General features: G+C 36.4%; 1 protein-coding gene across 5 annotated transcripts in view; it reads right to left on the reverse strand.

Moving 5' to 3' along the window:
• The window catches only part of ITGB8 (integrin subunit beta 8), a 70,830-nt gene that overhangs the window by 14,995 nt on the left and 28,884 nt on the right, over positions 1–26,951 (reverse strand). For 2 of the 5 annotated variants that reach the window (XM_019650654.1, XM_019650657.1), the window contains exons 3-8: positions 26,099–26,270; positions 18,143–18,389; positions 16,574–16,739; positions 15,832–15,990; positions 5,815–5,910; positions 2,858–2,947 (exon numbers count right to left, since the gene is read on the reverse strand). In XM_019650654.1, coding sequence (XP_019506199.1) covers positions 2,858–2,947; positions 5,815–5,910; positions 15,832–15,990; positions 16,574–16,739; positions 18,143–18,389; positions 26,099–26,270 — 930 coding nt within the window. The remainder of the gene's footprint in view (positions 1–2,857; positions 2,948–5,814; positions 5,911–15,831; positions 15,991–16,573; positions 16,740–18,142; positions 18,390–26,098; positions 26,271–26,951) is intronic. The other 3 variants (XM_019650655.1, XM_019650658.1, XM_019650656.1) reach the window with 2 other exon arrangements.

Consider the following 26,951-nt stretch of genomic DNA (forward strand, 5'->3'; position numbering starts at 1 on the left):
CATCTTAGCTGCAGAGGGCAGTGTCACTGGCCCTCACATGTGGGATCCGAACCGGGGCCCTCTGGCATCCCAAGCGAGTTCTTAACCATCGCGCCACTTGGCCGGCCCTGTGCCAATTCTTAGTACTGAAATAGGGCCCCTTACTGAGCAGAAAGCCATTAACTCATTTATGCAATCACTCAGAAAACGTCTATGTAATGCCTGTCATGTATCAAGCACACACTAATTTCTTCCATCACAATCTTTAAGTTCCAAAAGTTCTAGTTGGATTAAATATATACTGTATGTATATCTGTGTATATTTCATCTCATAAAACAAGAGTCTATGACATGCAAAACCCCTTAACATATATTAATAAACAAAAGGAAGGGAAAAGATGAAGTATGTACCTAAAGAAAGACAGTGAGTAGTAGGGTATGAAGGAAAAAAATTTCCAGTGACTTCTAACTCTTGAGCAATTTTTCTTCTTCAGCTATATAATCAATAAAGAGATGTGTGCTGACTAATTAGTATTTGGTCATGGAATTATGGTAGTAAATCTTTACAGTAAGGTACTTCCTCAAATTAGTAAATTTTATTTGGATTAGATAAGACTATGTCAGCTACATGTTTTTATCTTCTAAAGAGCTCATACATTGTAATCACCTAATTGAACAATTTTGGCAAACCAAAAGAAACTTCTAATGATATACAAATGGTGTTGATATGATGATGGATTGACAGATCTGAAGGGAATTCCTAAAATAATAAGTGTTCTCAGTTTGCCCTTCTTAAATTATGCTTCTCTTAAAACCTTGAGCTATTTATAACAATGTTTTTCAAGCAGGGTGTGAAGACAAATATTTAAAATGTTGCCCAGTTTTGGCATTTAGAAATTAAGCTCCAGGCACAATCTTAAACGTCCTTTTTATATCTAACAGGTACAGAGGCAGAATCTATTTTCTTGTGATGTACAATTCTCTTTTTCATTCATTGTAATTTATTTTTCATTTCTTAATTTCAGCTAAATTGCTGTTATTAGAGTTACAATTTTTACATAATTTTAATTCTAATGGCAGTGCTAATGTAAACAATAAAACAGTGTATTCACATTCATCATGTATTAAATTTGTATATACTTTCATACAAGTCTTAAAAATGAAGTGCAAAAAATGAAAAGTTAGAATGAAAATATTTTTATTCTTTTTTTCTTTTCTTCAGTGAATTGTAAATAGTTTCTGTTGGACTATGCAGACAAAATGAAATTTCAGTAAAATTTTGAAAATATCAACATATCTAAAATAATAACAGGATCCCAACTTAAGGAGATTAGTTAACCAGAGTAAGTTCTTGTTGGGTTTACTAGTATTTTCCCATTGTTTAAGGTTTCTCAGAACTGCAGTTAGCCCAGGCATCACATACCTATCCTAGGCAAGTGAAGGACATAAAACCAAATGTGTACTGCCTTTCCCCTCCCACTGGTGCAGTCTGACACACAGGCAAGTTTATCAATTTATATTCCTTGTTTGGGGCAATAAATGGGTTCCTACTATAAGAACTAAGGTGGCTTCTGACACTATAAGCTCCTTCCTTATTTTGATTATTCCTGGGAACAAACTGTGGATGGGAATGAATTGTACACGTGTTTGATTTCCTTTGATAAGAAGCACCCCCAATCTTAATGTTCTTTGGTAATAGGAAGAAAAAATTATAATTAAAGATGCTCTTCCTTATTTCAGTCAACGTAGTTTTCAGACACTGAACAAAAAAAAAGGAAAATCTCACAAGATTTATTTTATTAACAAAAACGTTTAAACAAGTCCTTCATTTTCTATCCTGTGCCTATGTCCTGCCTTTCCTTTTTGTACCCGAGTTGAAGGCAGATGCTGCATGGACAAAATGAGAAGAGAAGCCTGAGATTCCTCACAATGTTTGGGCTACTATTTCCTCTATTCAACTCTGCTGTGTCAGGAAGGGAGTCAGAGAATTTGGGCAAGTAAGACTTTATTAATGGTCTATAAATTCAAGGTGAAATAAAGCTTTGAATACTATGTCAAAAAACCCAACAATAAAACCAGGTGGTGTCAGACAGGAGGAAGCCACCTGGGCCTGGAGTTACGGAAGAGCCTGGGTTCTGTTCCTGCTGCTTCTGCTTGGTAGCTGTTTGACCTTTGGTTACTTTGCTTAGCTTCCTTGGGGTTCTACAAATGCACAATGGGGATAGTAACACCTGCCTTATAGGTCAGTTGTGCAGATTAAATGAGGTCATGTATGGAAAATAACTGGTTCTTGGGGTATTAAAGTAACAGTCACTGTTGTTACAGCACCTTATCAGAGAATTCATTCCAGGAATGATCTAGATTGAAAGAGCAGATGTTTCTTTAAATCTTTGCATTTGGCACCCACTCTTCACAGACTGCGGATAGCATACACCTGTCAACTCCGTAAAATAGTGTGTTTCTTAAGGTGATTGCTTTAATCAAACTAGCTTTATAAAACTAGCTAAAATAACTGAATAATCAAATGATGGATCTCAGCGACCCTAACAGATTCTTCTTAGTAATCTCTAAATCCCAGATAGTAACAGACTATATTCTATAGCTGTGATTTGGTGACTCACCAAATATTTGATTTGGAAGGAAATTGAGATTGCCTGTAGTCTAAGTTGGTTTACTGTCAGTGAGACACAGTGAGGCACAGAAAGCCCAAGCTTCCACAGCTAGTTAGTGGTGGAGCCGGGCTAAATTTAGGTTCTTAATTCCTAATATAATATTTTTCCCCCTGTCCTTTCAAGATAATAGAGCACTAGTTTGTACCTTGCCACAGAAATTGGGGTTAACAGTTTATTTTTAAAAATTGTGTTTAACATATACATACCTGATAGGCTTCTACTACCAAATTGTTGAGGTTTGCAGCCTTTGATTCTATCTCACCAGCAATGGTGCCGGGCAAGAGGGGTAGAAGGTCCTAGAAAATATACCAATAACATGTACTTAATGACAGTCATATGCAATGGTCTAGCAATCAACAAATATTAAAAATCCTTCCAGTTATCAGTAGAAGATAACATTGCATGAATAAAAAAATATAAACAACCAACCAACTAGGGCAGCCAAAGCATATACACCTGAAGTGGCAGTGTGTGTGTGTGTGTGTGTGTGTGTGTGTGTGTGTGTATGTATGTGCAAAAGTGTGTGTCTATGCAAAGATTACATGCTGACCTAAAAAGCCAATCAAAATACAGACCAGCGTTTTCCAAAGTATCGTCCATGGAACATAGTCTCAAGAGATTTTAAACATGAAAGGGTTCTAAGGGCAGATAAGTTTGGGAAATTCAGCATATGGTTTCTTCCATGTAGAGACTAAAAATATACACTTGCAATGAAAAGTTCAGAGAAGTCTTGTGATTCAGAAATAATTTAGCATTATTTAATGCATTTTCCAACATTTCTTTAATTACACAACTCTTTTCTCATATAAACATTTTGCAGAACGACTGTTCCATGACTGAACTTCATTATATGTTGGTCCAGACTGGATAAAAAAAATCATAGTCACAGTGGAAGCCTCATGGAGTGGGTGTTCTTGATGGGTGGTGCTGAATCATTATGGAGAAAACTCTAGGTATTCCCAGGGAGAAAAAGAATTAGCAAAGGCTTAAAGGTTCACCTGAGTTGTAGATGAAGTAAGAACAGAAAAGAAGCCAGTCTGATTGGAGTGAAAGGTACATATTTTTAAGAAATCAGATTAGGAAAAGTCTTGAAATCCATTTATACACTCATTTATCATTGACAAGTATCACTAAGTTCCTGCTGTATGCCAGCCACTACTTAGATACTAACAACTAGGTATCTCAGGTAATAGGGAAAATGTATCACTTATAGGTTTTAAAAACCCATTTAACCTTTGTCGAGCACCTGTTGTATACCACTTTGGAGATGCTAAATTGCTAGGCCACTTAGTTTCCATTCTTCAGGATGTCACAGGTACATAAGTGACAATTTCAAAAAATAGCATGTCTTAAAGGATGAGAGAGAGTTAGCCAAGTAATGAGGGAGGATGGCTTCCAGGCATGGTGGGTACACAGCAACGACACTGGCACAAAGGCGAGAAGGAGCCCAGAGTGTGGGGTGCACAGGAGAATCAGAAGCATGGCTGGAGGGGCAAGTGTAAGGCAGATGATGGTGGGAATGAGGCCAGAGGCAAGCAGGGACCAGACAGTCTCTGATGCTGCATTAAAGGCTTGATCCGCTAAGTCAGAGGGAACGACGGGGGCCATTGACTAGGCAGTACCGTGCTCACACTTGTGATTTAAATAGACCATCTTGCAGCCAGGTGGACGATGGGTTTGGAGATGTGCTAAGAGGCTGTTCCTGCCCAGACCAAGGTGACTGATAAATATATCTCTGGGCAGCCAAAGTAGGTGATTGTAAGAGCATACCCAGGACTCAAAGCAGAGCTTGTTGGGTTTTCAGAACCTGTTGACTCTTACTTTGCACACAATTCAGTTAATTAAGCCTGCCTGGTTTTATGGTTTATCAGTCGGTGGAAATTATTTTTTAACAGAGCAGGGAGAAACTGCTAGAGCCAATAACACCATTAAAAAATAATAAATAGAAGAGGAAGAGGAAGCGAATGCAATAAAAAGCAGCATAAGGAATACAGTCAATAATATTGTTATAAGTATGTATAGTGCCAGAAGGGTACTAGACTTATCGAGGTGATCACTTCATAAAGTATATAAATGTCTAATCACTATGTTGTACACCTGAAACTAATATATTACATGTCAACTATAATTGAAAAATAAATGAACCTCTCCCCCCCAGAAAAGCACAATAATTTGAAATTCAGCTATTAAGCTTAGAGGTTAAGAGCACAGGATTTAGGTTGTTAATGAAAGTTTGGGCAACTATAGAATATATAACCTCCCTAAATGTGTTTCCTCATCTTGTAAGAATGGACATACTAGTTATATTGCCCTCATTGTTATGAGTTGTTAAGAGTATTAAATGAGTTAATAAACTTAGTGCTTGACAATAGTAGATTCTCAATAAGTGGAAGCTGTTACTGTTGTTAATAAAGTGGTTTGGGCATTTGATTTGGGCCAGAGCCTTCCTTCTATGGATATTAAGGGTTGTTACATTAAAAAAGGGGGTCCATGGTCTATAAATTTGGGAAAACAGTGAAATAAAGTTTCACTATAGATTTCTAAGGGAAGAAACGCTATGATTAAGTAGTGCTTTCAGACGATAAATACGGTTGGGTATTAGGGGAGCTGGTGGAAGGCACACCAGCTTTGTGGCAAATGCAAATGGATTCAAGTGTCTGTTGAAGACAAATGAAAATGTAGTTTCTCTGAAGTATTAAAAAATGAGTAAAGGACATTTGGGAGTAGTAGGACGAAGCAAAGATGACAAAGATGAGGAAGACCCAAGAACAGACATCTGCAATGAAAATCAGGGTATCATGGCACCAAGGAAATGTAGAGAGGATACGCCGTGGACTGGAGTATAAGCAGGTCTCCAGACATGAACGGTATAGTTGGAGCGGAGCTACTTTTCACCTGCTAGAAGTCCTTCCCATTATTATCAGTCAGCACCACTCTAAGCATCAGTGCCCACACTTGGTTCCAGGTATTACAAACATGGATAGAATTTATACTTAAACGCTAACTTAAGACATTGTGTCATATACATTAGTTAATACAGTATTAAATTTAGATTGTACAAAGTACAATAACTCCAGAATCCTTACTGGGGGTTCTAAGAAGTATTCACACTTCAACCACCAAGGCAAACATTTTCATTTCTATATTTTGGGAATGAACATACCTTATACCAATGAAACTGTTTTCCTTGAACTGCAAAGATGACATTAATGTTGTTGTCTATTAACTTTTCTGAAAGTTGGCCTAGTGAGGGATGTTCCTGTTAATGGAGAATGAAATAAAGAAGGGAGTGAAATTTAGTAGCTCGATCCCACACACATCCAAACATTCCTTAGGAGGGAAACATATGACTGACATAAAAAATGAATTATGTTGGGTAGGGTTATGATTTTACTAGAGGCATTTAAATTCTTTTAAAACTTAAGATCAACACCCATGTATTAAGGATGTGTTGCAGACAGAAACTCCATGAAAACCTGTAACTCAGAGAAATGAGGAGGGCTGAGTTCCACATAGTGCAGCGTACACCACCTCTTTACAGTAACACTGGACTCAAAGTAAAAAGTGTTGAAATGCAGATATATGCATATACATATACATACATACATATGTACATACATATGTATTGCTATATATCATGATATAGTATAAATTCAGTTTAGAAGCAGAAAACCCTGTACTCAAATCCCAGGTTGTCACTTTATGATAAAAATTCTATCTCAGGTCCATCCTCTGTAACATATGAATGGTTATCTGCTTTCCATGATTGCTGGCAAGATGTAAAAGATAACAATAGTACGTGAACCATTTAGTGCCATTTCTTGCATATGTAGGTGCTCAAAACTAACAGCAATTATCATGATTTCAGTTTCCAATGGCTTATACAAAGTTACAGATCTCTCAACTCATTATTATTCTATTTAACCTAAATGTCATATATACTATAAATCTGTTTTACTTTGATAAATAAAACTTACATAGAGCCAACTGTGACATTCTTTGTGGTAGTGAGAAAGCTTGGGATGAATGGAAGGGAATAAAATTTAATTTAATAAATGACAGAAATCTGACATCTATGGAAATTGCTGTATCTAAAGTTATATAGACACTGTCCTTGATAATTTTTTCTTACTATAAATGCTTTTCTTCAACTTTCAACTTCGTACTAGACACCGCTCAGAAAGGTGATGTCAGACTTTACCTGCAGTGGTCCCCACCTGTTCACTGGTGCCTAATGCATTAGCCAAGGATCATGTGACAGAGCCCAATTATTATCATGTGATTCAAGTTCAAATCACTCGGTAGTTTTGGTCCCCCTATCATCCTTTAATGCCAATTGTGTTTTCTTAAGGGAACATTTTGCTAAACCATCTTGTTAACATTTCTTTTTTTTGGCAAATATGTGAAAGAGAGCTAATTTTACTATTTTTGCTTATAGTCCAAGTTCTGTGGCCTACATGTTAAACTTACATACACAGACATAAGAGATAGCCTTGTGCTGAAAAATGCTATCACTAACACGAGTAACTGCTATGGTCTAAATATTTGTGTCCCCATCCCCAGATTCACATGTTGAAATCCTAACCCCCAAGGTGACTGTATTAGGAAGTGGTTCTGTGGAGCCCTCATGAATGATATTAGTTCCCTTATAAAAGAGATGCAGTGGGAAAAGCTCCCTCACCGTTTCCACCATGTGAGGTTACAGCTAGAAAGTGTCATCTATGAAACAGAAGGCGGGCTCTCACTAGACCCTGAATCTGCCAGTGCTGTGTTCTTGGCCTTGCAAACCTTTAGAACTGTGAGGGATAAACTTCTGTTGTTGATAAGCCACCCAGTTTATGTTTTTTTGTTATAACAGCCTAAATAAACTAAGATAATAATCATGAAAAATATGGTTTTATTTTTTATATAATCTGTAATTGCTGTGATAGAAGCAAATCAAATTTTCATGAACTGCATTAAAATGGGATAAGAAACCAGATCATGAAAAGGTTTAAAAAGTATTATCATATGGATTTCCATAAAAAAAATTCTTCCCAAAGCAATTCTTAAAATATAATTTTAAAGTAATAGAAAAACAATCCCCCAAATATAAATTCTACTAGATAAATTCCTATTCCTTGTTCCTAAGAATATGTGTACTTTTAAAATAGACTTATGATGGTCTGCGTAATGCTAGTAAATCAATGAGAACAAGTTAAGGAAGGTAAATGTATCTGTATTGGGAGTAATTTTTTAATGGCAACAACTACTTTTCAAATATTTTTTCTTTGACAAAAAATAGTCAGTTTGCCAGGCATTCCCCCTTCTTAATTTTTAAAACCATTCATATTTTAAAGAAAATTTAATCCATATGTTTTTAACCAGTTTATACTTAACTCACATAAAATCAATATTTAACAGTCCAAGATGTAGGCAGCTTTCGAAGCCTTCTTTATCTTTTTCCCCTTTCAAAAACAGGAAGTCACATTGACCCAAACTACACAAAATTTAAATCTAGAAAGTTCCAGTTTGGTCAGAAGCTCATTAAAAAGGTCAACTGGATTTTAAAGCTTGAATTTTTTAGAACCCTAGAAAGAAAACTGTTTTAAAAGAAAATTCCAAGTACCTTGACGCAGATTTGTTAAAATTACAAATGTGTAACAGATGTTTAAATAAACCACCGTTGACAGGAGAGCTGTGGATTAATGGCCATTGTTGAAACCCCCTTCCCCTTTCCTCCATGAAACATTAACTTTTAAGTATTTTATCTTTTATGTCTTGTATTTTACTAGCAGGAACACTCCCTCTCAGCCAGCTGTTCTGGTGACATCACTGTCCTCATCTCTAACGCCCCCTTTGTCTAACCCATTACATATTGTTTCTCTAAACTCCAAAAATAATGAACAGATAACAGCATTTCAGGGAGAAGGGAAAGCAATATGCCAAGACAGTGGCTAAGTAATTAAAGGCAAATATGAAAGAATTCCTTTCATATTTTTCTTCTTCACCAACACCTTCTCTGTGACTTATGGGAAATAATTTATAAAGGTCAGAAGGGAAGAGGAGGTAAGAAAGATTCATTGAAAGCAATTTTGGTTAAAGAGATAACTATGTAGAGATGTATGGGAGAATTTTAATAATGTGCATATGCAGTGGCAAAAAAAAGTATTTAAGATTCTCTTCATAAAAGTAAGATTCATAATAAAAATTTTGTAAGATAATGTAGAATTTGTAGTATTGAAATATCATAATAAGATATGAAAAGAAACCCCAATGTCTTGGTTAAAGTACTTAATTATCTGGATTACTTTTTCACAGTTCAGTTTTTAGAGGAAAGAGACAAATAACATGAAAGCAATCTCATTGCAAGGATTTATTTAGAGATGAAGACTTTAAATCACGTGTTGCCAGTCCCCAGCTATCACAATAGCCTGTTTTCGCATAGACCGGGGTTTCTCATCAGTGACCCTGTTGACATTTTGGGCCAGGTATTCTGTGTTGTGGGTGGATGGCTGTCCTGTACAGTAGAAGATATGTAGCAACATCCCTGGCTTCTATCTGCTAGATGACAGTATCTCCCTCCTCCCCCAGTTGTAACAACCAAAATGTCTCTGGACATTGAAATTTCCTCTGGGGAGCGAAAACCCTCCAGCTGAGAACCGTACTGAGAGCAGAGCCTCTGCTAGCAGACCACTAGGGACCTCAACTTCTGGCTCTGCAGTTACTAGCTATGTAGTGCTAGTCAGCTGTCTTAACCTCTCTGCGATCCAGGTTCTGTATGTATAAAATAGGTATAAATTCTAGTATCTACCTCTCAAGGTTATGGTGGGGATGAAATGGGTGAACATGTGTAAAGGCTTTTACTCACCATTCTGTAGTTATTAAGTCCAGATTAGTGATGAGTAGGGACTCCTGTCCTGATGTCACACTGCTTGGCATTTACCATAGACAATACTACTTATAGCTGTGTGACCACACACAACTTCCTGATCCTTTTAGTGTCTCCATTCTCTTATTTATAAAATGGAGGTAACAGCAGTGTCTACACCTCACCAGGATGTTGGGTAGTGTTATGTGAATGTAAGGGACAAACACAACAGGACTGCCTAGTAAAACACAGCTTTCAATAAAGACTGCTTAATAACAGACGTTTGGAGGCCATTACTCAAGGCTAGATGTTGGGCTCTTGGATATGCTTTGGTTGACTTGCCTGATTTATTTACTCTGTCTACCTGGCTTCTAAAGTGTTTGAGTTTGTAACTCCTGCCCAACACAGTATCAATTATAATCATGATATGCTAGTTACTAAAGTGAGGAGCATGGACTAATAATTTCTGTAAGCTTTTCAGTGAGAGTGGTAGTAAAAAGTTTTGTGCTTAAATATGAATGAACATATAGTAATTTAATTGGAGCATCTATTTCATCAATTTTTTCATCAGATTTTGTTTTCATTGGGCCACTTTGGCAAACCATTGTTTCTCTCATTATCAGGGCCATTACAAAAGCAGTGCTGGGCTACTCTGAGCCTGGCCCAGGTGATTCTGTGTGCAACTTTTGTTTCAATTTAAAAGAAAAAAAAATATTGTTTGCAGAGATGATTTCCTGGCTATTTTACCACTAGCATGAGAAGCACTTAAATTAGATCTGTTCTAAAGTTATTGAAGCCATTCTTTGTTCTCATGGCATTTACAATTTAAAACAGATAGTTCAGAGAGCAGTAAGCTGCCATCAGGCATTTTCGTTAGTTTTAAATGTTGTAACAATATTTAAAAAAAAAATCCAATTGCACCATGGACTTAAAACTTTTTAGGTGCGTTCTTCCTGGGTGATATTTCTTTCCTATCCTTTTCTAGTTGTGCATGTTCATAAAACCCAAAGGTGCCAACACTCTAAACTGATCTTGTCTCCTTAATTAATTTAAAAAGTTACATTTTTAATGCAGTGTGAAACAAAAAAAAACAACAGTAAGAAATAGGAAATAAGGTGAAAAATTTTATTATATGCTTTCGTTTAGCCATATTAGAATTACTGTTGTAATTATTCTCATAATTACAAATCAGTAATTTCCATGAGACAAAATAAATATTAATACTTCTTTTTTCCCTTAAAATAATAGTTTTGGTTTAAATGGTCTCTCATTTGACTTTAAACAGCTATTTTGCTGGTAAGCCTTAGTCTGTGACAAAAGATAGAAAATGAAGGGTTATTCTAGATTTTTTTTTCATTAGCTATAGTATTCGGTATTGTGCAAATTTAGGAATACTGTATAACTTGGGCTTAGGAAGTTTATCTTCTTCAAGTGTTTAAATATCTAGAGTAATAATTATTTTTAGAAGAAGCTTCAGAGTTGAATATGCTTTAAAATATTTTTTAAAAAATGACTCCTAATATAGCCCCTTTCAGTGTCTTCAAAATTGGTTGCATTCACTGGTTTTCTGGAGGGCAGCCAGTACTGAGTTTGTGTGAAGATTGTGGCAGGGAGGGCAAGCTAGAGATCTGAGAATCAGGGCCCTGGACAGGATTTTTATGGTGCCTCTGCACTTCTTTTATTGTGGATGGGTATGATGATGCCTCCTTCGCCGAGCTGATGTGGTGATTTAATGGGCTCAGGTATGCGAAGGGTCTGGCAGATCCCCTCGCTCAGGGTCAAGCATAATAAATGGAGGCAGCCTGCACAGCATCAGGTTGAAACACATCAGAGGATTCTGGTGTTAGGTAGCATAGGTGTGGACCTTGACTCTGATATTGTGCTAGCTCTGTGATCTTGCAGAAATTAATCTGATGTCTCTAAGTTTCAGTTTCCTCAACAACAATACAACATGGGTTGTGGTAAAGGCTGAATGAGAGAATATAAGCAATGTGCTCAGCAATGTGCCCAGCGCAAACTAAGTGCTCAGCGAATTAGCATTTTTATTAGTATGTGTCTGAGACAAAGAAGCTGAGAAGCAGAGAAAGAGATACATTTAACACTTTTTGAAGTTGAAGAGGCAATTTCTTAGTCACAGAGCAGCAAAAATAATTGTGTCTTTACTAAAAGAGTAAAATTGTATCCTTGCATGGAATGTTGCCTGTTATCAGCAGATAGAGCTAAATGCCAGAAATAGCCCTTTCAGGGGGAAAAAAAAAAGAACACAGATAGATGTAATAACTCGTTATTGTAACTTTAATAACTAAAAAAGTTTGTTACCTCAGGTTTTAAAGTTATGAATTAAATTAGCAAATTATCTTCTCAAGCTCCCTTTTTTCATCTGCACTTCTGGAAAAACTGAATATAATTCCAAGCAGTTGAGATATATGGTAAAAAGTAAGCTTCCTAAGTGGCTTACTATAAAGTCAAGAACATGTTAAACAAAGTTGCATACGAAGTCAGAGGCAGAATATTAACTGTTTTTGCCAAAACTCTCGAGTTTTTGCCACAACTCTTGAGTTTTTGCCAAAACTCTTGAGTAATATGCCTTCTGCAAATCAGCTTTAGTCCTCTAAGATGGGTGATCAATTCAGCAGCTCGTCTATCCAAACGAGGCTACAGGAGAGAGAATGAACTATGAAGCCAGCAGTAAGGGAATTCTGAGATGTTACACAATAGGAGGGGTGAAGAATCACTGACCATAATATGATGAGGCACATAAAAAATTAAGGCTGAGTCAAGAGAAAGGAACACCAAACCTAAGCTACTAAATAGAATTAGAAGTATGGTAGCGTCTTGCCTATTTGCATCTCTCCATCCAGGACTGAGAGTCAGAGCAACATTTGAAAATCCCATTCATAAGGGTTCATTGCATGACCTGTGTGCCTCTTCCTTGGCCCCCTTTCATTGTTTCCAGAGATTTTGGTGTTATTCCTGGCCTCTGTCAGGCATGGGGTGAATGGTTGTGAGGGCTGAGTGAGGTCGGGAATTATTCTGGGGGAGCTGGATGGGCAGACAGAGTGAAATTTCAGACCCTTAGTGTTAATTACCTATCTTCTACACCACTAACAGTTTTTATTCTAACATCTACCATTTTCCAAAGAATGCTGTAGTTTAAACTGCTATTATTACTGGATAAATTATAAAGCTATATTACTACTCAAGTTTTTCATTCTAGCACTTGGAGAAAAAGCAGGGGAAAATGTAATTTATTCAATAGTATAACATCATTTGTCAATGGCCTTATACAAATTTGTAATAATGTGTAAATATAAATATCTTAAATTGTACCTGGTTTTGTAAATAAATTATCTGCTTTATTCCTTACATAAGTGAGACTACAGCTAGAAAGTTAGAGTAAAAATTACACCAAGAACTTCACTGCTCTATTTTCTTCTCCTTTCCCTTCAAGACACTGGCAGAATAGTTAAGAATACAGATTTTAATAAAAGATTGAACTACAATGAGCCCCAGCTTTGTTAATTATTAACTTTTTAGCTGTCTGTCCTTAGTTAACTTATTTCTTCTACCCTTAGTTTTTCTGTTTGTAAAAGAAGGATAATTATGACTGCCCTACAGAGCTTCTGTAAAGAGAAATTTGAGTCTGTATGCAGTGTTTGCTATAGCGGTTTCAGTTAGTGATTACTGAAAATATGGGATTGTTATTATTCTGGAGTTCATATTGAGCCCCATGAAACAGCTATATGTACAAACAGGAGAACTCTGGCCTGTGTAATTTAGGCATATAAAAGGCCTTTTATCAGTTATTTCTTTTTATAAACAAAAAAACCAGAGGCTTGGACCAAGAAGCTCAGATAGCATTCAACATTACTGGTACTGGCTGCTGGAGATAAGGCCAGGAAGCAAAGTGTTTGACTGCTTGTCTAACTTATACCTTTTATAATTCCTCTGTAATGACCAAATAGGACAGGATGGAGGTCATTTTAACAGGAACAGGTAAATATGCTTAGAGTCAGGTTCAGGGTAGCTTTAGATATAGAAGCTTTCAGAGAAATAGCACATCTTATATACATAAATGCATAGTCAAGGGGTCAATCAAAATGCTTCAGCTTCTCTTGTTTTAGGGCAGTGTCTCTAGAAATGATGGGAATGAGAATTCTTAAGAAGAGGATCCCTTAAAGCACAGCCCTGGGATGAGATAAAAGTATTCTTTTAAGATATTAACAGACACACTGCTCCTTGGTTGACTCAATACACATCAGTGACACGTGGCAGGTTCATTCTTTTAAGTAGGTGAGCAACGTTGAAGAAGGCAAATGAAGTGCATGATAGACTGTCCAAGTTCCTGATGTCAGAAGAGTCCAAATGCTGTGTAAAATTCCACCAGAATTAGAATTTATTCCCATAAGGTTATATGGCATATGTCTAAAATTATGAGCATTTCTTTGCCTTAATGAATCCTTCTAGATGAGCAACAGCACCCTCTAAAATAGTTATGGAGAGCTGACTTCAGTGACTTGGCAAAACTTCAAAAGAACTATAGAATGCAATTTGAGAATAATGTGATTATTATTTTTCCTTTAAAAAAAACCTTCTCCTTGTCTCACAACAGCATAATCCCTCTTGTCTCCTCCTCCACTGCCCAGTAAATAAATTGGAACTCTATCTCAGATTAAAAGAGGTTGACTAGAGGTTGAATATAAGAAATGATTAAATTGAAGTGGGCGGGTCTACCAAAGTGAGGGTAAAAAAACACTGCTGGAATAACTCCAAATCCTAAAATTTTAAATTCATACTCTAGTTTGCCTTTTAAAACCTTTAAAATTTGAGGCTGCTTTCAAGAGACGAAAGCAAATAAAAGTTGAACTTGTTTTATGTGGTAATACGTTGCTCCTCTGCTTTCAGTAAGTCTAACACGGTGTTCCAGATTAACTAAATTTAAATAATTTAAATTTTACTTATGGGACCACACACATTTCAGGATAATTTAAATGCTTCAAATATAGCAGTTCCCAAACCCGGCATGGTGAGCCTCGGAGCCCTGCAGGACACTCAAAAGGGTGCCTCGAAATGTCCTAAATTTTCAAGGGAGATTCAGTGAGAGTCGGCATCTGTCAGGTACCTATGAACCACTACTTGGAGATGGTTCACCATTTTAAGATTACATTTGACTCTGTTCCTTTAGAGGACATCGTATCTTTGCAAAGCTGGGCAGGATGAAAATCAGTGTGAAACAGGAAATGAGGTTGGTGATGTCCAATCTGATTCCAAGGCTTGAAAGTTCCCATTAGTAACTGAATTACTGAGAATGACGCAAATATAGGTATATGTGATTTATGATGTATATTATTATTTTTTAACTGGCTGGTAAGTTTTTAAGGCCAGAAATAGTTAACTTATTTGTACCTGACTACTTAATAAACAGAACTGTCAGGTTTTGGTGTTTGGGTTTTTTTTTTTTTTGGCCTAGGGGACACCAGGGGAAAAAATTACTGAGACACTTGGGTACAAAGATCTAAGAAAGTTTGGAAGTTTCTGTTCTAACATTTGCATGAATGTATAAATATGTGTTGATATCAGAAATAAATGATGCTTGGTAAGTTGATTTTTCACATGCAGAATAGCTAATGCTGGGAAGTATAGGTTTCTAGAAGATTGTATGTAAATATACGATTCGGAGCTGAAACTGACCCTCAGGAAGCAATCCAGATATTCACTGATTTAAAAAATGAGCTCCTAAGTATAGACAAGCTTCAAAGGGAAGGAGTGAGGTACACACTATTGAAAGCTGTCCCTGTTTTATCAGTTTTTTCCCTTGTTTCTACTTAGATTCTACCTGTCGTGAGGATTCCTCAGTCCAAGTACTTTTCTTACTCATCCTTAATATGTTTTTATATACCAACCCTACAGAATTAGTTTATTTATGTAAAGCTCAAGTGTGTGTGTATGTATGTGTGTGTGTGTGTGTGTGTGTGTGTGTGTACATATATATATATATACACACACACATAGTAGGTATTTTTCTCTTAAGGACCTTTAGTTGGATTGAAAGTAAGCTTTTCTATCACTTTTAGTTTTGTAATTTATATAGTACTTTGTAGCACATCAGAGAGTCAGCTACTAGATGTTGTCAAAGTATTTTAGCCTTATATCTTATTGACCAGCATTTACCCATTGCATTGTCTCATAACTTCAATCTCATGACTTATACTGACTGTGTGTCATGTTCCTTGAGGTAATTTCTTGGTACAAGAACAGCGGAATTGCCAATTTAAACTTATACTTTAACCAAAAGAGTGATAGCTCAGAGGCTATATATAGCTACATTACCATGCTTGTTGATCTGACGTACACATTGTTTTTCAGATGGCAGTTTCCATCATTTGGCACCACTATGCCTGCCAATTTGCTATCAAGGGCAAGATGAGAGGTCTGATCTGTCATCACCAGCAGCAATCTTTTAGCTTCTTTTCTCCATCCAATATGACTCTTAAAATAAACATGTAATTAGACCTTGTACAACATAAATCTGTACTGTGGTCTTTATCTCAAGTAAACGTTAAGCTCAAGTTCACAAACATTAAGTTAGGCTACAATGATGTGCACAAAAACAATGCTGTTTCATAAACAGAATGAACTTTTATTTGTGTATTCTCTGTTTTACCACAGATGTTTGACCACACTGGCTCATGGCTATAGATTTCTGGTGTTCTCCCAGAGGAAGAACAAGCCAGGATCTCAAAGTGTGGAGCAGCCAGTATGATGGGAGCAGGACAACAGGCTCTTTCTGGTTTTTGCCTTGGACGGTGGTGAGTGAGAACAGCAGCCATTTTGGAAAGGATTTTTCAAGTGTATAAGTTATTCTTTCCCTTTTAGCTTTTCCTATAGAAAGCCCTCTCCCCTCTGTCCTGAACATATACCAAAATGAATAACATTAGTGACACATGAGAGCTAGAAGAAGGTATTCTTCTATGCTCTGATTTCACTCCATAAATCAAATAGAAAATAAAAATCCCAAATTCTTGGGGAATTTTGCATTTAAGCAAACACTCGGTCATGTGAAACATCTTACCTCACAGACAGCTGCCTGAAGCATGGCGTCGAAACCTCCTTCCGGTGTATCTATATTTCCAGAGATCTTCTGTCTGTGAACTGCTTTTTCAAATTCAGTGATGTTCTCTGTCAGAGACAGCACATGGATGTACCCATGGGGAGGCATGCAGTCTAAATTGTAGTCACTATATGGGTAAAGAAGAAATGCAAATTCTATTTTGCTATGTTTCCTTCAAAGATTCAAGATACTACTCACAATACAATCGTGTGGATGGTGTGAGAAGGGAGTATATTTGTTTATTTTTTTGCCAAGGAAATTTTATAAGAGAAAATCTGTACTTTATAAAATCAGAGAAAAGTTAAATATTGGTGAATATTTATTTGCAAGTAGGAAGTAGAAATATAACCATTTAGTGTTGAAAAATAAAGACAATTAAACCTGTTTCTTCAATATAAGACACCTAAGGGCTTTTATTATGCTAATATGCAGTGTTATTGTTTTTTTAAGAGGAGATAAGAATTTGCAGCGATTTCCTATCACATTTGAGCATGGAACACCTGAAAAGTACCTTTTGGGAAATGCTTTTTAGGAATTTAGTTAAAATATTATACTGTCATTAGATTGTTTTAAAATATTGTGCTAATTTTTTAAGTGATGCTTGGTGTGCAATTACTGATGAACAGTTAAAATTCATTCAAATTGTTTTGAGAATTCCATGACGTTCCCCAAAGTGAGAATCATTCCTCAGGTACAGCCACATAGGGAGAAGGCACATGACGCTCCTTGAGGGGGTGTATCAGGCCTGTTCCACTACCACAGACGGTAGAGTTGTTTTGGTAAATGAGAATGTGTACTGTAAAGCGATCTGGGTGGATTATGGAAATAGGAGAGAAGGTGTTAAAAGGAAATGTTTTATTAAGGAAGAACTAGACACATTTATATTTCTCTCTGAAAATCCAACAGGTTAATTAGAATATTTTATGAGAAACTTGTAGTTTTAAGGTCAGTCCCTGTTTCGTAGTGGGGCATATGCTATTTGGAATTGGACTTCCAAATGATAAGAAAAAGGGCTCTTTCTAGCAGGCAACTGCTCATCTTATGACATACCTTCCATGTGCTAGCTGAGCTTTCTTTGAAGTCATATCAGAAGCAACATAATTATAAATACAGTCATAATGCAGTAATGGAAATACAGATGCAGTACTGGCCACATAAGTACTGGAAATTTGGCAAACAGTAAGTCAACAAAGTTGAAGCAATCAAAACAGAGAAATGCAGATTTTTCAAAGAGATATTTGTATATATGGGTAGCCTAATTATTGGAGGCTTGTCCAAAATTATTAGTATTATTTGTGTCTTTGTGATAAAAACAAAGTGAATGATAGCCAAAAAAATATAAAAAGTGCAAGTTACAGATAATCTCAGAAGTCTTCAGATAGGAATATACTTCCTCTCCAAAATTTTTACTTGTCATTTAATAAAATAAAAATACAAAATTTAGTAAGTCCTTTATATAAAAACAAAGTGAGATTTCATAAGAAAATAATTTCATTTGGCATTATGAAATCCACCTCGATCACTAGATACCTGCATTGATTATGAATCCTTTCTGGGTGGATGCTAATATATGGTGAAACTGTTTTATCCACGTAGGAGCCAAATCCAAGACGGAAGTCACGGGAGAAAAAAGCCATTTTTCTAGATAAGTCATTTCCAACAGAATTTAATTTTTCAATATTATTGTGCATTGATGCTGAGACATCAACCAGATAATAAAGATCCACAGGATATTTCTTCAGAGGATGAATTTTCAGCATAAAATTAGCTTCAGCTCCTACTTCAAAGAAAGACAAGAACTGTGTAGTATTCATTTTAAACATTTCAGGATAAACTGTCAATAAATCAGTTACATTTTAGAAATAGAACAATGATCACAAATTTGTACATAATGAATGAAACTAGGAATATCCCGGAATAATTTTAAGGCAATTTGAAAACCATGCAAATTTATGTTTCCATCTTCTACAGTGAATTTCTCACAATTCTATAGGGCAGAGAGAGATAATACCAAACAGACTAGCTCCGTATAAATGTAATAGAGAATATGTTTACCACCATATGAACCTGTATGTCTAGTATCTAAAAAGCACAGCATAAAACAGCAAGCAGCATTCTATCTCATAGAGTAGGTGGCTGTGTTTGTTTGAAGGTGGCTTTCAGTCTTGAAGAAAACCAGAAAGGTATCTTAAGAATAATTACCTCTTATTGGATATAAGTATAAACTCATTCTTTGAGTTAAGGCATGTTTACATATAAGATGTAAATACTGTTACTGAGAAGTACATTAAGATATTCAAAATAATTAGTATCTCATCACGGATTACTTGATAAGATTCTTCCCAACAGTTAGTTGTGAGAAGGAGTGAGACAGTGCTCTAAAGAATGTTCCCCAGAAGGGCCACACTGAGGACCTGGGCAATGTAGCGGACAGCAGCTGTCGAACCCATACTGGGTTCTCAATGAACGTATATTGAAGAGGTATCACAGAGGCCAAGGAGCTGCATGAGAAGAGAGGGCCACCACAAGAAGAACTGTGGAAGTCTGCCACAGACAATTGTCTGTAGTAATCATTTATTTAGTTGTCTGCCCATTAGCATTTGATACAAGGATCTGTACCCCTGTACACAGGATATGGCACCATATACAGTTGATAGCTTTGTATTTAATTTTTCAAAGTAGATGGTGAAGGGCCGCCTGAGTGGCTCATTGGTTAAGAGTTGGCTTGGGAGCAAGAGCGCTGAGCAGCAGGGCTGCCAGTTTGGATCCCACATGGGCCAGTGATGCTGTGCCCTCTACAGCTAAGATGGTGAACAACAATTCGACCTGAAGCTGGGCTGCTGTGAGTCGCCAGCGATGGTATAGGCTGCAGCCCCTGCTGCAGTGGGCTGCTGTGAGCTACCCTAAGCGGCTATCCAATGGCCAGCGACCGACTGCCTCAACCATGAAGAGCACAATGATCATAATACCAACATGGGCTAGTGAAGCGACGTCCTCCACAACTAGACTGAAGAACGAAAGGACAGCAACTTGTCTGTTCCCCTCCCCAATTCCCCAATGCTGTTCCCTCCCCTAATTCCCCCAATAAAATCTTAAAAAAAAAAAGTAGATGGTGAAAAGTTATCAATTTAAATACAGGCAGTTTGTGAATTTTACTGTTTAAGGAATAAAGCAAATGCATTGTATGTCATTAATTATTTGTCCATGGAGAATATTTTAAGTGGAAAAACATTTTTAATACACACCAATTTGCATACATAATTGATAGCCTGATCTACCTATTAAAAGAATCCTCTAATTTTTCAAATCATATTTTCAGTCTTAATGGGCTTAAAAGTAGCAATATTTTCTTATAAATTATTTCATAAATTGGATGTTTTTAAGCCAGATTATGGAATGTATTCAAAATAGTAAGTTTTTTTCTGGTATATAATAATTGTGGGAGAAAGGAGCTATTTACTCATTTCTAATTTGCTGTTCTATGGAGGAAACCCCTTTTCCATAACACTCCTAATTTTGGGGGCCCTTAAAGTTTGGGAGGAGAAATTGGGCGTGCGTCATCCAGGCAACTCTCTCCTTCCTTCTCTTTAGGAGGTGGGCTGCCTCCAGCGAGGCTCTGCTTTCTGGGTATCTGATGAAAAAGGTTGCCCATATGGAAGTATCCTGCAGTTTGGGTAGAGAAGTTCAATTCAGGCAGATGCTAGAATCTAGTAGAAAGGGTTAGACTGGTGAAAAACTAGAAATAGAGCATAATTGGGGAGTGTGATTCATGAGGAGGAGCTTGAACTTTTAATGTGGGGGTCAGTACTTTTTTTTTTTTCACAAATCGTGTAGTTGTTTAATCACGGACTTGGACATATGGCTGAAGGCCTTGGCCACATGGTATTGTCATCTTGGTGGATCACTGCAGTTTATGGTGGCTCTGTTTGAAAATGAATGTCTGTTGTTTTTATAAAGTCATTGCAAAATAAACTTAGTTAAGCATATCATGCAGATTGTTATATTGTTGGTTGGTTTTTTAGCCAACAGGCAGAACCTGTGAAGCATCAGCAAAAAACACAGTCCTTAGAAGCCTAAGCTATTCAGGGAGCCCCAACTAAATGCTAACCACACAGGGGACCTCAGCACGTAGCAGCTGCCTGTAGCTTAGCAAGCAAATCCTGGTCTCACTGGCCTCAGCAGAGAACAGAGCTGGAAGGTATAGGCTGCCGTAGCTTAATGTTGATTACATTGATGCTGGCGTTAGCACCATGTACCTGGGTCAGCTTGAGACCTCAGCGTGGCCTGACAGCTCAGTCAGACAAGTTTTCAATAAAGGAGAAAAGAGAATCTTTCCATGCACAGGCCTTTTAGTCATTGCTGGAGAGAACAGTAATCGCTGCTTTCAAACTGCAAGGCCCCTGAGTTTCCTGTAAGGTTCTAGCTTTAAGTAGGTAGCTCATGTAGGCAGCCCTGCACAGGCTGACCCCAAACCCCACTGTACTTGTTAAGGAGGAAAGCGAAGGGGCCAGGCTTGGATTACCATGTTTTCCCCATGAGCTTGAGACACTCCCCACAATATGCTCTCAAGTTGGTTTTGGATTGAATAATTATATATGAGGGAGAAGCTTTCTCTTGGAGGCAGTAGGAATATCTGGTCATGGGAAAATGGTACTATGTCCCTAGATAAAATCCCCCTCAGTTCATACCGGGGTGCCAACAACACAGGGCTCAAAGGGCAGATGACATTAAAGAGGTTTTGCATATACTGGATGAACAAGAAGCACATCTAAAAATAAAACTGTGGCCGTCACCATTGTGAGGTTATCAACGCAAGCAGTAATGTCTTAAATGCTGCTCTGACAGAGAAGCTACGCGGGGGTGGAGTCTTCCTGGCTAAGAGCTACTAGCTGAGGTAATCTATGTAAAATATCTACCACAGTATTTGGTACACAGTACATATATAGATGTTAGTAATCATTGCCATGAGTGTTACTAGATTCTGAGCAACATTCGGGTAAGAGCTATTCATCTTTGAAGCCTAGGTTTGCTACATGCATAGCCACGCGTAAGTGTTCTTTAACTAGACTATATTTGAAGCACATTTTTATACAGCATTTCAAAAGGCCTACGTTTATCACAGTAAGAAGCTAATACCTATGACTTCTTTCCCACAGTTTAGGGGGAGCTTATCTCTTTAAGAGGAAAAGAGTTATCATCTGGCCCCAAAATGTTTATGCTACCATGTGTATTATCACCAGGAAAGCTTTATCCTCATACCTTTTGAGATTCTAAAGGCTCAGATCCTTGTTTCCTTCAATTAAATTCAAAGAGAAGTGAGTCTGTGACAGAATAAGAAAGAGGACTTGGAGGAAAGTTGAGACCTACTTAGAGCTATTGCCAGTACTCGTTTGAATAGCCCAAAGAATTAAAAGTTGTTAGAATGAATTTTGAATCATTCAAGTAATGGTGTGAGCGTATCTAAAGAACTGGCTGCAACAAACATGACTGGACATTAAGAACAGATAATTTAGAATGTTTTGTATCAGATGAAATTGAAAATGTGTAAAAGTATAGCAGGTAGAAAACACAGCCAATTATTGGGTTATCAGAAAAGTCATGACATATTTTTTTTCGATGTTTTTCGTTGCAAAAATGCATCATGACTTTTGTGACAACCCAATACTATTAATTATACTTGCGCTGGGGAAGGAGAAAGCCCAAGAATGAGACTGGTTTGAAATAGCAAGGCACAGACTCCAGCATTTCTCAGTTCTTGTGCGGGAAAACATGGGGGCTATGTGCCAGGGGTGAGGGGAGGAAATGCATGATTTTTATATTTTATGTTTCTTGAAAAAAAAAATTGAATTTAGGAAGAATACCTGACAAATCTTACATTTTAAATCAAGCTACACTAAATTAAATGGTTTTCTTTACAACATTAAAATGAGTCAAGTTTGAGATATTTTCTTGAATTAGTGAAGCATAGCTATCGATTATGCTGATCCTTATCATATACGTCATATTATTCTGAAGCAGAATGAAAGAATTCCCTTCTCTCTCCTGCTTTCCTGGAGATTTCATTTCAGTGTTCTTAGGGAACATCAATGAGGATCAGTTACCTATTTCTGTTATTATTTTTCCATAAGCTTGATAAGTAAAAATAAGAAACAAAGCATAGTTTAAGAAGTGAAGTAGAAGAAAATATCACTTTAAAATCTCATTTCAAATATTTGATTACATATTGTATATATTTTTATGTAGTCCTACTAACATTCTTTTAAAAATTTAGTCAGGGTATGATATAATAGAAATATCCATGAAGTTAAAAAAAATTCTTAATAGATTCCACATTGAAAGTCATGAATTTTTATCAGAAAAGAATAAAGTTATTACTACTAAATACATCAAAATCAATATTAGGGGATAAATACATTTTACTTATATGTGTCATGGTGGAAAGGGCTTTTTACATAATGAGGAGTGATGTTTCTCTATATATCTGGAGTTGGTAAAAACAAAACAAAACAGCTTTATATATTATGCCACAATGCATTTTTAGATGAACTTATTAAATCTAATTTAATAACTATTTTCTACATATGCAGATTATAAAATATAGTTCTGTCATAGCTAGGTTATAAAGATGACTTACACACATTAGAGAATTACACTAATTTGCATACAGAAATTCAAACAGTGATGGGAAATGGAATAAAATCAAGCCCCATAATGATTGACATAGACATTAAACATTTCCCTTTTCACTCTCCTGCTACCTCTCATCTCATCCACACTGCCTACACTTACCATCGCATGTTGACATCTCCCAGGTTTCTATCTCCAACCTGTATCTCTCTCCTAAACTTCAGCCTCATGTAGACGAGTCACTCCCTCGATTTAGGTAATCTCAGTTTGAGCTCAGTACCACCCCCCTGCACAGAGGGCAGCTTTCCCCATCTCAGAGTTGCTCGAGCTGGAGCCCACGTGTCCGCTCTCTCACCAGTCACCAAACCCTGAGGATGCTACCTCCCCACTGTCCCTCAAGCCTGTTTTACTCCTGCCTCATTACTGTTACTGTCATTACTATCTTTAGCATTAGTACCATTATGGAAACAGCACTGAACAGTTTTCCAACTTTTAAACTGTTACTTTATATTAATAGTCTCAGGAGGATTCAACCACCATTATATCTACAAAAGGGAACAAGCTAAATTAAGTGTATAAATTTAAATGTAATAGTAGAAAAAACTGCACCTTGTAATTTTTAAATCTTCAAATATTTAGAAAAGAGCAAGACATTTTTAAAGAGTGTAGTCATAATTATTAGAGGCAAATAATATATGATAAGCTTCATGTATACTTAACTTTTTATATCTTTATTAGGTTTTTAAGGGTTCTCCCTCTTCTTGAGTCAATTGTAGTCATATGTTTTCCTACAAATTATCTATATTATGAATATTTATACATTTTACCGTAGATTTTGTGTTTAATATTTTCTTAAAGGATTTTTCCCCAATATTTGTTTCTCTGTTTATAGTCTATATAATTAGGTTATTTGCTTTTTGTCCTCTTTTCTTAATTAGATTTGTCAACAATTTATTTTATTGGGCTTTACAAATAACCATCTCTTGGATTTATACATTCATTTTACTTTTTTATTTCTATTTTGCATTTCATTCATTTTGTTTTTTTCTTAACTTGTGAGTTCCTTCTTCTTGTTTTCCTTATGGTAATTATGTTTTTGTTGTTCCTACATTTTTACTTGGAATGCTTAGTTAATTTGGGTTAATTCTTCTTCAATAATAAAACATTTAAAGTTTTGATTTTTCCTGAGAGCAACTTCAGTCATGTCCCATGTATTTTGATGTGTGTTGTTGTTATTACTGTTATTACTAAATAGTGTATGACTAGAGTTGTGATTTATTCTTAGACAAAGAATTTATTTAGGAGGAGCTTTTCTTAGCTTCTCTGTTATTTAGTATTTATCCTCTTGTATTGATTTCAAATTTTATTGCACAATGCTCAGAGATATTGGCCTACAAAAAGAGTTTCACTTTTTGGAATTCAGTTTTATTTGACTAAAATATGATTAATTTCTGAAAATATTTCATTGCCTTTGAAATTATTATTTTATATATCAAGTGCTATGGGCTAATTTCTATCTCCCCTCTCCCCCAATTTATATCTTGAAGCCCTAACCCACAATGTGATGGTGTTTGGAGACAGGGGGCCTTTGGGAGATAATTAGGTTTAAATGAGATTCTGAGGGTGGGGCCCTCATGATGGGATTAGTGCCTTAGAAGAAGAGATACCAAAGAACATTCTCTCTCTCTCTCTCTCTCTCTCTCTCTCTCTCTCTCTCTCTCTCTCCTCCAGGCACTGAATTGGCTAGCACCTTGCTCTTGACTTCCTAGCCTCCAGAACTGAACTGTGAGAAAATAAATTTCTGTTGTTTAAGCCACCTAGTGTATGGCATTTTGTTATGGCAACAACAAGAGGTGGCATGCATCATAATCTTACCAACCTAACTACTTTCATTTTTGTGTATCCTTTTATAACTGTTGCTCATATATGTCCATACTGTGCTTTATAATTGTTTTACATGGTGAAGAGCACAGTTTTAATTGGAAGCTTGGAATATGTCTAGGGCCAAGAAACAAATGGTCTTTGTTTATATGGTAATCCAAGAATGTGGAAGAAATAGTTCAGCTTTGGAGTAGGGAGGTCAAATGTTGTAATGGTTATTTAAAAATTTAATGACAGAACAAGACCACCCAGAATAGAATAATGAAGGTTTAAAGGCAATCTGCATACTGCCTAAAACTAAATGCATTTAATTGAGTGATGCATACCTGTGCACCTGAATATGCAATTTGTACACTGGGATTCTCTAGCACTGGAGGAAAATGAATAATTTCTGGTGGTCTACTATATGTGCCAAACTGTGGAATATAATGTGAGGGAAGGGCAAGCACATGAGAAATATAGGAGGAAAAGCATGTTAATCTCAGAGGCCATACAAATTATAACAATTAAGGGTTGTAGTTTTGTGTCTAAAAATTGTTATCACACAAGCTCTAAGGACTTAGCTTAATTCTTATCTACTACTAATTAGTTATTCAGCTAATAAATTCAACAAATACTTATGGAATGCTTACTACGTGCCAGCACTCTGCTTAGGCATTGGAGGCACAGAATGGAATAAAATATGTTCTCTTCCTTCCAGAGCTGGCAGTAGAGTAGGAACACAATTACACTACAATGTGAGCAAGTCTGCAAACAGAGACTTATAATATAGTGTGGTCAGGTTTGCAGTGTCCGAGGCCACACAGCTAGCTAGTTTTAGGCACCATAAAGACTAGAATTCTGATTTCTTGATTCTGAGCCCGCTGCTATTTTTTCTACGACGGTACTGCCTGCCACAAAATATTAAGTATCAACAAATAAAACTAAATGTAATTTCAAGTCAAGAACCATTGTAGATTTATTTGGAAGTCACCAAACCTGGACGCAGCTGGATCCGCACTTCTCCCGGTGTCACCTGGGTATTCATGTCATCTTCGCTTGGTATTACGTGCACAGATGGGGATTCTATTGAATCAATCGAGCAGCCTTTGCTTATTAAATTGGACACAATATCACAACGTTCACTCCTTGATCCACCTGAAATGAAATCCTGTTTAAAAGAAGAAAAATCCCTGGTGTTTTTAGTGCATATCATCTCAATTATAACCCAAGAAAACCACATAACAAATATTGCAAAGAAGCCATCTTCTAATACTGCCCAAATTATGCAACTACTCAAAATTGCTGCATATTTCTAATAAGAGTGCTGGCAAATTTGTCTTAAACAAAGTTTTAATTTCTAAATCTTATTTAAAAAGAAGAAAATGAATATTAAAGAGGAAATTTAAACCAAGTACTTTAAATATTGTTAACTGATCACTGTAAAATTATACCAACTTAATTCTTTCTAAATATTTTACTTTGGGAAGACTGTTCCAAAAGAAAATTTAGCCAAAACAGACCATTCAGTGGTTCCAAGTGTAAGCCTCAGTTCTCAAAGATCTCAACTGGTATGTTTATTACATACTATTATGTTTGGAATATGAGAGCAAGTCCTCAGAAGTCACATGCCTAATTAGGTACAGAAAATTCATAAAAGAATGAATTGGAAATACACACTTCTGAGACTAGAAAATCCGCCAACATGTTATACACACAACAGCCTGTAAGTAATTCAGTAAACCAAGGAAGATGCTCAGAATGAGGCAGGGAGGTACAAGATGGCAACTCAGAGTCTCCTGCTTTTGCAACCGAATCTGGAACTTTCATTACCATTCAGCATTGATTAGTT

The sequence above is a fragment of the Hipposideros armiger genome, unplaced genomic scaffold (assembly GCF_001890085.2).
Source record: "Hipposideros armiger isolate ML-2016 unplaced genomic scaffold, ASM189008v1 scaffold_143, whole genome shotgun sequence".
Taxonomy (NCBI): Eukaryota; Metazoa; Chordata; class Mammalia; order Chiroptera; family Hipposideridae; genus Hipposideros; species Hipposideros armiger.